We start from the raw sequence: 12,863 nt of genomic DNA on the forward strand, positions 1-12,863 counted from the left end.
TTCTTCATTTATGATCGTACGCAAACTAACCTTTCCTAGTCCTTAGTGGATAAAGGGATCAATCACTCGAACTTGCAAACCCAATACTATTTGTTTTGTCATCACCTTCTCAGGTTCTAATACAAGATGTAGGAGTACATCCAATTGCTGCCTAAACTCTTGTTTTTCCTTATCCACATAAGCTTCAGCAAACTTTTCATTAAGCCTTCGCAGATGGTGTGTCATGTCCCATTTTTGAAATTCTAATGTCACCTGCTAGGTTTAGGGCTGTTTATAGCCATAAATAGCCCATATTAATATACTTAAACTGAAGTGATCAAAATATACTGATTCCAACTACGGTATTCCATTATTCAAAGTAAGAAAGTTGTACATTCACCAAACATATTAAGCAATCTTACTATTTATGATCCTTAATGTCCATGCTACATTCAAGAAGAAGAATTAGAATATAACCAAGTTGCTTAGATACAAATCACAATAGGTTCTCTCAAAGTTCACAGATCCAAACCCCTACCCTATCTTGTGACTATGCCCTCAAGGTTTCAAAAAGATGTTGATCCCTACCCTATCCAAGGAATCAACCTATTAGCTCGATTTAGACAGGCCTCTCCTTGGAAACACATTAGCCCTTTCCTTCCCGGGTAGTAAAGTAGTACAGGTTCTGAGTTATTCTGCAGATCAGATTTAATGCTTAGCATATAGCTCAGAATGACTAAATCAGCTCTTTTGGAGTGGCTGTTTATCTGGCCCAATTTTGCAGTGATCTATTTATTAGAGAAACTACTTTTCTGCCCTTGAAACTGTTTGATAATTGTCCTTTATTAACATATTTGCTGCCAGTTGTAAGGATATTTTGATTCCAACACTTATTTACACAATGAAGATCTCCATGTGAAAGCACTCTTGCCAACTATGGGTTTTCATCCTCTAATCTTAGACCTAGATGGGTTTCATCCTCAGTTTGGTTGAACCATAGTTTTTGCTCCACAAGGAGTAATAATGAAATAAAAATGAATCATCAATATGATTCTCCTTCTCCTTGTTTGGTTTCTCTTAAATAGTTTTTTTCTCCAATATAGATAAACCTTTCTCACATGCCCCTTAAAAATATTAAAAATAAAATTTAGTTATAATTTTACTTTGTCTATTACTTATTGTTTGGACATTGTATGAGTTTTAAGAGTAGGCAACACACCATCAAAAGCTACATATTTTACTAAATACATGCTTAGATAATTAGTTATACCTCTAGAACCAATCAAGATAAAAATGCAATTTAAGCAAGCTTCCTAAGCTTTGTTACAACAGCTTTGGCCCCTCATATGCTACTGCCCCCATCAATTTAAGGTTATTTAATGCTTTCCAGAGTTTGTCCATCCCTCTTTCACTTTACTAAAGTATTTTTAACTGAATTCCAATGCTTTTGCAGTTACCAAAGAAGCTGTGTGTGTAATCAGTTACTAGTGAGGCCTATATATTCATAGAATCTGATTTTTGCAGCAGCTGCCCAATGTTTTTCTAAAGTGTTTTGAAATAGTCTACCTCAGACAGTTTCTCCACAAGTTTCTCTGGTTTACAGAGCATTAAGCTAGGTTTCAATCTTTCTTGCTAGAAAAGAATGTTTTTCAATTAGCTCAATCTAACAATCTCATTTTTATTTTTATTTTCTTCTCAGCTTGATGGAAGATGAGAGATGCTGTATTGCCATCTACCCTAGACAAGCAAAGTATGGCTACTAAACAGAGGGCTTGATGTGGTGAAAATCAAGTGCATAAATAAAGGATACGGACAGTTTCAGGATCTTCTTGGAATGCAGCTTAAGAAGGGCAAAACAGAAACACAATATTGTGAAATATGTCATACTTCAAGCACAATTTGGTTTCTGTTTCAGGAGCTTCCCAAACATAAATTTAATCTGCATCTTTCATACCAGTCTTGCAAACAAAACAATATGAAATAATGCATCAAAGAATTGGAAACCCTCAAACTGGTAGGATTTATACATATTGCCATGTACTATTTTCTAATGGTCTCCCACAAACAATACAACTGAGATATGGACCTTTTTCATTTAGATCAATCAAAGAATGACCAGTCCAAATCCTACATTTCATGGCAAGAAGGACCTGATCAAAGATGTGCATTTATAATTAAAATGAGCTCAAGAATCACAGAGACAGATGAGGCTTATAGATTTAGACACAAAAAGTGGAGTGCCAAATATGTCACAAACTTCAAAAAAAGAAAAAAGGAAAAAAGGGAAAAAAACAGATATGGACAGCACAAAAGAGGGCGAGTGAGTTACTATAAGTTGAATTCTTCGACTACATTTGTACAGGTACTATCAATAAGCGTCAATCTTTCACATAATGGGACCATAATCTGCTTCCTAAGAACATAATAGGAAGGCATTGTAGACCAGCTCCAAGCAGATAAAATGCTCTCATTACCAAATAACTGTAGATGAATATAGTGTTTCAGTAGGGATTCAATCATTGTCTGTCTGTAGTTTTTGCCTTTTTGAATGGAAACATAGCATCACCTGACTGAAAATTTTCTTGTAAATAACAAATATAGATTAATAAGAATTCTCTGTAGTCATGAATGAACTTAATTATACATCATATGGGCAACATCAATAAGCAGAAATCCTCCATGACTCAACTTGTGCTCTACAGACATTTCAGGAATGCAAAATCAGAGGAGGACATGTCACCATGAGGTCCCTTTTTCCTGCAAGTTCCCTCAGGCATTTTCGATTTTATTGGAAACTCAAGGACCTTAAATATTTTATGGAGGAACTTAGGGCTTGCAGACATCATATATATTTATATATATGCATTTTCTTGATCCCCTCAACTATTTATACGAAAGGATAGAAAATGCATTACAAAGCATATACAGAAAAAGTACTGAACATTTCACATTTCAGGAAAGCAAAAGCACAGGGGGTCATGCTACCATGAGATCCCTTTCTTTCCTGCCTAAACTATTTATACTGGAGAAAAGCAAATGCATAACAGAGCACATACAGAAATAGTACTGAACATTACAATATTCATGCCTAGATACGACTAAAACTAAAGCAAACCACATCCTGGTAACTGCAGGCTATGCAAAATAATACAATGATAAATTCACACTTTTGCTTTCAGAAGTCCAATGATGTGCTTTTTTAAATGTAACTAATGTATCTCAGGGCTTATTTTAGATTACCAGGTCTGAACTTATAAGCTTTATAAAGAAGTGAAAAGCTGAAGAAAAATCATATATTTTCTATCTAGAAAAAAATTTCATGGGTGTTAGGCCAAAGAAATATAGCATGAAGATACAAACTAAAAGAAATGTGTTTCACCAGAAGCATCTGGAAGTTCGCCCTCTTCAACTTCATCTGAACATCCTCCCTCCATAGCATTATCATTTCTCTCTGATTTCTCGGAATCCTTATTACATGCGGCTCCCTCAGCCAATTGGCACTGCAGAAGAGCTACAACCTTTTCCAAATAAGACTCCTGAAATTTCACATCCAGCTGACGATTTGCTCTTTCATCATTTTGAAGGGATGTCAAAAATGATTGGGCAACCTACACAGTAAAAAATAAATAAATCAACAAACAGAGAACCATTAATTACTAATCAATAAATAGCCAAAGTACTTGGATATAGACCAAATGATACTAATAACTAACAGTAATTATCCCTTGTGCTGACTTACTACCTTATAGGCACACCATTGTCCTAACTCATCAAGGGCATAGATGATTGCCCTCAATTTTTGCACTAAATTGGCAGCACCATCACTTTCTGTTCTTTCAGAGACACCATATACAAGTCGCAGCTCCTCTTTGGCCCCAGCATCTCTTGCACCCATAAATTGCCATTTGCTGCGTTTCGAACTTGCATGAGCAGCATTCTCAATAGCTACTTCCATTTGTTTTATTTGTTCATGCAGAGACCATAGTATAGCTGCCTTATCATATTCCACTACCACTTCTAGTGGCATTGGAACATGCTTCTCAAGCTCCTTCCTATCTTTTATGGTGCATACAACAGAATCAAGTTTACTTTCAAGGTTGCGTATCTTTATTGCACAGTCTTCCTGATTTGAGACACCTGAAAAGCAGAGCTGTTACTTGAAAAGCCAGGAATGACAGAAACAGAACCACAGTAACTAATGCAATGGATGATAGGAGGTTCAATAGAGACTGGAATTTTGAGATCGATCACAAAATTATTCATCAGTCTCTAATAAATAACATTATTAGTTGCTTCTTTGAAGCCATGCTTCTAATTACATGAGTGTATATAATATATTATCAAACAGATCTATCAAACAAATGTGAAGCACAAAAGAGCAACATGACTTTTTAAATTCTATACCTTTCAAATTGACTGGAGATGCTGTCATACCAAAAACTGCTGGCCTTTTATCTTTTGGAGTGGTATGGTAGAATTCAGACATTACCAAAGAATAGGGATGTTTCTTTACTGCATGGTGGCACTCATCCAAGATAAGAAGATGAATTGCTTCCATCTTTATTATGCTATGCCTCAAGATGTTCAGAAGAATTTGTGCCGTCATTACAAGCACCTGATATAACAAGTTTACAAAATTATTTATTACATTAACCATCAGCTACACATACACATGAATGGAAAACGATTTCCTTTTTGTATTTTCTGATCTTGCAAAGCAATTTTAAGATGAATCTCAATTTGATATGAGTCTACTTCCTTCAGTATTTGACTCTAATTTTTCCCCATGTATGTGGCAAAAAATATCTCTCATATAGGTACACTTTTACATGCCTAGATAAACTGGCTAAGCATTCCAAGTTCGAATTTCAAACCAGAAAGGTGTACTTAGAAAAGAAAACTCTGCTAAATCACAAGGTGTGACTGTGGACATCTACACTGTATACAATGATATCATTTAGAATGTATGCCACATAAAGATTAGGAACCAAAATCAAATGCTAAACCACCTATTTTTATTCTTTGAAAATATACTTCAATGTCCACTCAATAACATGATTACTTGTAAAGAGTAACATAATAAATAACAACATATTATACATTCTCTTTACATCAACATTATAACAAATTTCAAAGAACCCTAAAGATTATTTACCTCCCTTGACTCAAATTCCCGCTGCCATCTTCGTGCATCCCAAAAATCTTGCCCCATCTCACCACAGTAGTGGCCAACGTTAAAGCCAGTTTGCTTTCTTATCACTTCCGCTTGCTGTTTTCAGTCAACATTGATTCGCTAAGTAACATGATATATCAAAACATGAGATGGTCGGAAATCCCATATGATCACATGCAAAAAATTCTAATTACAAAAACATGTACTTCAGCTTCTTCAGTATTGCAAGAGATTTGATAAATGATATTACTTATCCATTAGTACCACTTGGTTTCCATCACTACCTACTCTTTGATTTTTCAAAATGAATAACAATCATATATGATAATGTATTCAAAAAATATGGTTTCAAGCAGATGATCTAATTAAAACTCCAAATTAACTATTGAAAATGCAAACTTGCCAGCAAGCATGAAGGACTACCTGGTAAACAAGAGGAACCTTGGGCACCAAAAAGATTGCTAACATTTTCCTGCCTTCCTTACGCATGGTTTTGCATACACTTCTCATCAGGAGAACAGCAATCAGGGTCTTCCCAGCTCCAGTTTCAAGGAATGCTATTGTATTTTTAACTAATGCTTGCTCTAGTACTTCAATTTGATAATCACGTGCCCGCTCTTCTGCCACCTTTTCTTTAGGTTCATCTGAAACCTTTTCAGAGGTTTTAAGTTGCCCTGGAGATGTTTCATTTTCCTTAAGTCTTGCTCTTTCCCTTTCAGTTTCAGAATCCATTGTCCCATGCCGAAAAATCATTTTTCCAGAACGATCTCTTTCCCAATAGCCCCTTCTCTCTCTTTCTCTCCTGCCATCTCTATCTCTCCTCTCTTTCTCTCTTTCCCTCCTGTTCCAGTCCCTGTCACTCCTCTCACTCTCCCTTTCCCAATCACGGCCCCTCTTCCTATCAAACCTCCCTCTTTCTCTAGAAAATTCCGGATACCTCCCTCTATCTCTTGACATATCTTGACACCTTACTCTTTCCCTTGTCACATCCTGACACCTTGTTTGCACTCTCCCATCTTTACTGGTGTCCCTCAAGAACTTCCTTCGTCTCTCTCTCTCGTCAATATCATCTGCAGATCTTGATCTCTCTCTTCTTCGTTTAGAATAATCATTTGCTCTGTTTCTCTCGGGTGCTCCTTTCATGTTATCTGCACAGTTTTCTCTTTCTCCAGATTTTGCCACAGAGTTGCACATCTTTTCATCATGTTTCCTAAAGCTGTCTCTGGAGTTCACATTCTTCTCCCAACGCTCTTCTTGAATTTTACCTAATTTGTTAGCTTCGCCAACACCTTTATGCCTCCCAGCTCCATTTCTCTCAGTTTCTTTCTGGCATTCATTATTAACCTTATCGGAATGCTTCTTCCTCTGCTCTTCCAATAACATCATCTCTTTTTCATTTTCCTTGTTTGTTGCATGACAGTCACTTCTCAGTCTTTTGCAAGAATTGGGCATCATATCCTTTGCTTCTGTCATTTCAAACCCATGTCCATTACAAGCATTAGTGAATCTAATAGAATTGCAATCTCTGTCAGACAAAAGCTGCACATCCAAGGCATCTACAATTTGATTATCATGCCCAACACTCTGTTCATAAGTGACCTCTTTGATTATCTTATCATTACTATCTAGAAAGGCCACTTTTTCATTTTGAAGAGGATCTCCATCCATGAGAATGTCAATTCCAAAATCATTATTGTGGACACCAAATGTGTCTTCATGGCAATTGTCCTTGTTCTGAACAAATGTTTGATCCCAACTCATTAAAATATCTTCACATGCATCAATCCAGTAGGAGGTTTTGCTTGCAGGATCATCAAAAGATTGCTCAGTATCAATATGAGGCTTTGGGGAGGGAAAGTCGAACTTCTCCTCAAAACAACCTTCCAATTTATGAGGTGATTCAATATCTTTCACAGAAATCAAATCCAAAGGACCTACAGTCAACCCAGGATGTGGTTCCTCCATGGCAGATCAGAATAAAATGTGTATCAAGTTGAGCCAAGTAGTAGAATCACCTAAGCAAATCAATAGATGAATTATTCAAAATGTCAAAATGTTAGCATAAAATTAAGAAGTTCATGCAATAATACGAAAATAAATAAGCCAACCACTACAAAACACAAATGACAGTCACCCATAGTGAAATACAGAAATGACAATCACCCATAAAGTTATACATAAACAAATAAAATTCGTTCATTAAGAAATCTAGAAACAAACAGTGGTAACTCGGTGAAATACAAGTACATGGAAATTATAAAACTATTTCCCTAGCTACATATAAAATGAAAGAAGGATAAGCAGCAAAGTACAAAAGCAATAATAATCCAACTGTTTAACGGGCATATTAGCAAAGGTTTCTTAACATGAGAAACACAACAGACTCTGCTTGGACAGAACTCTAAGTTAAAGCAACACTGTTTTTAATCATTTGTAAGTCATTTTTATGGTAAAGAAATGTTTTATTTTTGCTTTGTCTTTGCTTGGATTGATTTTGCTTGCACTTTTAATTCTTATTATCTGCAATGTCGATTATGTGAGCTTGCTTTAAAGTTCTGCTGGGATATTTTGGCAGCTGTTTTTATGCCCAAAGATAGAGCCAAATAAGGTTTTATGTCAATATAAATTAAGCCAACACAACATATAGAGCCAAAACCAATGCTAACTGCAAATTGTAAGAAAGTAAAAAAAATTAATGTTATGCAAGATAAAGATAAATAGCGTATCTTTGGCCACTAAAATGTCCTGCAAACACAATAAATTTCTGAAATTTTATTTTATTTGCTTTTACTTTCTTGAGATATAAATCATTTTTCTTAAACTAAAAATTAAAGAAGTTAAAACACAAACTTCTTCCATTTCAAGGGAGGGTATTATTAGAAATATTTGATTCTGAACCAAACTAGCATCTAAGATCATGAACATCATAAAGAAGCCGCCAAGAAAAATAAGCATACATCCACAAAACATTTATCTGCGCATACTTTCTCTACAACTTTGTGCCCCTCTATTTAGCCTCTTTGGCTAATAACAGACCTATTTTTCATGATTTGTAAGATACCTGTATTTAAAGAAATGTTTCCAACTACAACTGGTCAACCTAATTAAAAAAAGCTACTTATTAAGAACTCAAACTAAATAAAATGATGAATCCAAAATATATACATACATACATTACATATACATATATATGCACGTGCGCGCACAAGCGCACACATGCATATACATACATGATACGTACATACATATATATGGTTGTAACCTGAACAGTCCTTCCTTGATAACAGTAACTTCTAGAGTACGATGATAACTATAAATGAAATTAAAATTAGCAAATATATATCGGAAATAATTTTCATGACGTACAAGAGCAAAATAATCAACAATATCAAAAATACAAAGCTGCAACCTGTTATGAAATCAGAGTAGATAAAGAGAAATTCATGGCTCAAAGAGGTAAACCTAATTTATTAGTTTTGATAATAAATTTGTCTGTTTTGCAAATGCTACCTCACCCAAGAGAAAATAAAGAACAAAATGCAGGGATTCTATTTTTATTTCATAATCTACAGATAGCAAATTGATGTATAGTTAACAATAGAACTGACTAAGTGAAGCATTAATGCAAAGAAAGATAAAAACCTAACCTAAACAAGCAAATTTAAGTTACAGAGATTGTAAGGTTGAAATCCAAAGATAACAATCAAGGTTGAAGAAAGCTACAGAAAAACCTACCTGCTTTTAACGAATTTTTGCATACAATTCCTTATTTTTATTTCAACAATTTAGTCTGTAAACAGTATCTGTCCTTTTTGTTCTGAATTGGAGACTTTAATGAATAATTTCATCACAGTTGTGACATGTTAGATTAAAATTCCACTTTTTTGTTCAAGGTTTAACCTGACAAAAGGTTAATTATGTTGAATTGCATCCCAAACAATCACATAGCAAATTCTTAAGCGAAAAAGATTACATTTTGTTGTAAACGGATCATGCATTCTTGAATAAAGCTGATTTACCTACAAAAGAGTTCTATATATTGCTTCCTTTTTAACAAAACATATAACTAAAGAAAACGGCTTCCAACTAGAAACTGGTCAAACTGAAATTTTCACTATGCTCAAAATTTCAATCTGCATTTGAATGATGCAACAGAAAATTGCAATGCACTTACTATCATGCTAACCTAAACAGTTCCTGTAGTTATGTTGTGACTAAATTTGAAAAATGAAAACCAGGCATTCAGCAAAGAAGAAAATAAAATAACAAAATACAAATCTTCCTTTTTGTCTCGCAGTCCATCATATGATACAGGTTGATACAATGTTCATAAAAATAAAATAAATTGAGGTCACACATAATAACAAATCAGTGCTAACATTTAGTGTTTTACAGATTTTTCATTCAAAAAACTTAACTTCGATTAGAAATTTCAAAAAAATATTAAAAAAGACTCGTAATAATAAATGCCATTGCATTGCCTATAGGCTAGAATACTACAGAGAGAAAACAAGTTAAGGTAAGGAAATACGAAATCAAACCAAACCAAACAAGCCAATATAAAAAAGGCATAAAAGATAAGAAATAAATTTGAATTAAAGAGAACTTTACAATAAATCTACCTTCTGGGCACACAAAATGCATTATTTCCATTCATAATATCTAGTATCTATGCAACTTACAATTGCTATTGCCATCTCTAATCCAATATTTTAATGAATAGTTCCAACAAAAATCATCCAAGTGTTCGACATCATAACAAACAAATTTTAATATGATGTAGCATTAACGTTGCATTTGAGCCTCAACGATGAATCTTGACAAGAAAACCTACTTTGTATCACCCTAACCTAAACAGTTCTTTTGTTAAATAGTAAATAAAATTACATCAAAAACTTCAGAGAGACAAGCTATAAAAAAGCATAAAGCTAAACCTACCTTGTTTAAAGACTATCTACTTTCTAATTTTGTGCGCAATACCTTGTTCCATTTTCTAACAACTAGGACTCATAACTGTCATATCTGTTTCTAATCCAATACACTGACAGATAGTTCCATTAACATGCAATGGTCATCCTGTTGCCATAATTGCCTGGTTTACATTTTAATATGATCCTGCGTAGATATTATGCCCAGCAACTCAATGACGAATCTGGAAAAGAATATTCATTTCGCATTATCATAATGCCAAACAGTTCTCTCATTATGTGCGACGAAATTTACCAGACGAATGTTAGAAATTTGTTGGGTATACAAGAAGCAAATCCGAAGCTTCCTTTTTACTGGGCAAATTATTATTGAGTCGATCGAAGAACGCGTTCTCAAAGCAAATCAAAAGCATGAGAAAGCATAATTCTCTCTTGCTTTCCAAATTTGACAAGCTAAGTCTACCTGCTGTTGTGAATAATAAAAAGTGTAAATGATATTCATAAAATAGTATGTTCAAAAGCTAATCAGAGCTAAAGAAAACATAGGCTTTCTCAAATTTCTAGTCTTGTAGCTTAGTCATGCAAAATGTGATTGTTACTCTTCATGTTATACAGGAATCCTTATTCCTTTTAAATTAAATTTCAAATAACCAAAAATCTTACAGTACGCACAGTTCATTTGGTGAATATATCCAAAAATAAAACATAATAGATCTAATTTCTCGTCAGTTTTTGGCCGTAATTCAAAGTAATACCGTTATGATAATCAAAGATCGGCACACATTTCATTCAAGAAACGTAAAAACAAAACACTTATTCAGAAGAAAATAAGCAAAAACAAGGGTTCAACCGCCTGACTGTGAATAATCCGCCGGAGGCCGTGAATGGAATTGTGCGCTTGTCAAAATCTGCATGGGAAGCCTCGAGTCGTCATTTTTTTATTGCATGTGACTCGAGGATTCGCATGAAGAAGCTGACAGCATATAATAAACACGACCTTCAATCCCACCCCTCATTTCAGCTGTGCATCAAATTTATCCATTACCAAAAAAACCTCATAAATAAAAAGATAGTCAAATAAGAAGTTAGAGCACCTCTGCTATAATCACACCCCACAGCAGGTCGCGGGATCGAATCCTCAAAGCTCTTCAAATCTTCAGCTGAAAAAACGAAGAAAAAAAAAACCCAGACACAGCTCGGGCTGGATTAGGGCAGAGCAAGCGGCCTAGACGAAAAAAATGACGCCGCTATTTATTGAGCTGATAAAAAGGAGTCCAACACTGGAAATAGGATGTTGAGAAAAAATGCAGGAAAGTGGGCCCACCATTGACAGATGTTAATAACGCTATTTAAAAATTTAAAAAACACACACTCAAACGTCAACTGGTTAACCGGGGCACCGACAATAGGCGGTCCGGAGTTCATTTGAAATATTCTAGTTTATTTATTAATTGACTATTTACCAAGCAAAAAAGCTAAAATGACAAAGAAGTCACATTATTGAATACTTTCCCCTACTAGTTATTATCATCATTAATTTTAATTGTTAAATGCGACAAATGCCCATAATGAACAAATAAAAATTAATAGATACATATGAAACTTCCTTATATGCTTTTAATTACCATTTATTTTTGTACTCTAGAAATCTCAAAATCCAACGCACAAGAAATGCATGCCTGCCACCCAATCTTTCCTTAACCAGAGCATTCTGATCCCTTGCTCCGTTTCTCCCGGGCTCTCAACGACAACCGGCTAGCATTGACACGCGTCGAGCGACTATTAGACTTCCAATAAGGTGAAAGGTTACGCCGGTTGGCTTTGACGGGTGGACAAACGGAGAAAAACTGTCTGTTCTGACTGGTCCTTGTGATGCTTTTCAGATTCCTTCTTTCACTGGATTGGCCTTCCGCGGTTAAAATAAGCGTGACGCTCACGTTAAAAGTGTCGAATATACGTAGATATTACGGATGGAATATTTCTTGACATAATCGTGCATTTTATTATTATCCGTCGTTTTCGTTTTTTCCCTCGGGTTAAAGCGAAACAGAGGAATTTTAATTTTTTGGGGCTTAAAATATGTTTTAATAATTGTGAAGCAGGCACCATGCAGGAAGATCCGTGGTGCCGTGCATTTGAAGTTTGAGATGGGCACTTTCTTTGTTTTGGTATGTTATGACTATGGCGATAGAGAAATTTTGGAAAGATAGAGATATCAAATTTTAATTTTTTCACTTAAAAGGAAAGGAAATAACAATTTATTAATTATTAATTATTAAGCGATAGGCTTATTGTGGAGCTTTGTTCCCAAAATTTAGTTTTTTGCCGGAAAATTTGTAAGACCATGTCAGTTTTTTAATTTTCCGATGTGACTTAAAACTCATTTTTAAAAAATTTTAAAAATAATTTATTCTCTTCACATACTTTCCTTTTAAAATTTTGTAATTCCTCTCATTTTGAAAACTTTCCAAAATTTTAAATATATATTTTTGTAGATTTTTTTGAAAACATTGTAATATAGAAACTCTATTAAAATAGAACTTTTGTGGAGACATAAGGATAAAAATATATATGAGATCAAAAACATGTAACTAATTTCTTTTATGTTATTAATATTATATTTTGAGTAAATTTAAGTATAATTTTTTTCACATTAAAATTAGACTTAATAGTAAATATGATCTCCTCTTCATATTAAAGAAACTTTCCTTTCTCATGATATTAAAATCATAATAAATAAATTATTACAAACTTCCAATGATATTAAAAAAACCAATAAGTAA

General features: G+C 34.2%; 1 protein-coding gene across 1 annotated transcript in view; it reads right to left on the reverse strand.

Annotated features, from left to right (window-relative positions):
- The window catches only part of DCL1 (dicer-like 1), a 29,321-nt gene extending 17,985 nt beyond the window's left edge, over nt 1–11,336 (reverse strand). The window contains exons 1-6 of the mRNA XM_089811030.1: nt 11,175–11,336; nt 5,576–7,167; nt 5,135–5,248; nt 4,384–4,594; nt 3,722–4,116; nt 3,359–3,587 (exon numbers count right to left, since the gene is read on the reverse strand). Of these exons, the coding sequence (XP_089667156.1) occupies nt 3,359–3,587; nt 3,722–4,116; nt 4,384–4,594; nt 5,135–5,248; nt 5,576–7,117 (2,491 nt within the window). The 5' untranslated portion in view covers nt 7,118–7,167; nt 11,175–11,336. The remainder of the gene's footprint in view (nt 1–3,358; nt 3,588–3,721; nt 4,117–4,383; nt 4,595–5,134; nt 5,249–5,575; nt 7,168–11,174) is intronic.
- Between the last annotated feature and the right edge of the window lie 1,527 nt (nt 11,337–12,863).

The sequence above is a fragment of the Cupressus sempervirens genome, chromosome 11, assembly GCF_028749045.1.
Source record: "Cupressus sempervirens isolate cs-2001-9-10 chromosome 11, ASM2874904v1, whole genome shotgun sequence".
Classification (NCBI taxonomy): domain Eukaryota; kingdom Viridiplantae; phylum Streptophyta; class Pinopsida; order Cupressales; family Cupressaceae; genus Cupressus; species Cupressus sempervirens.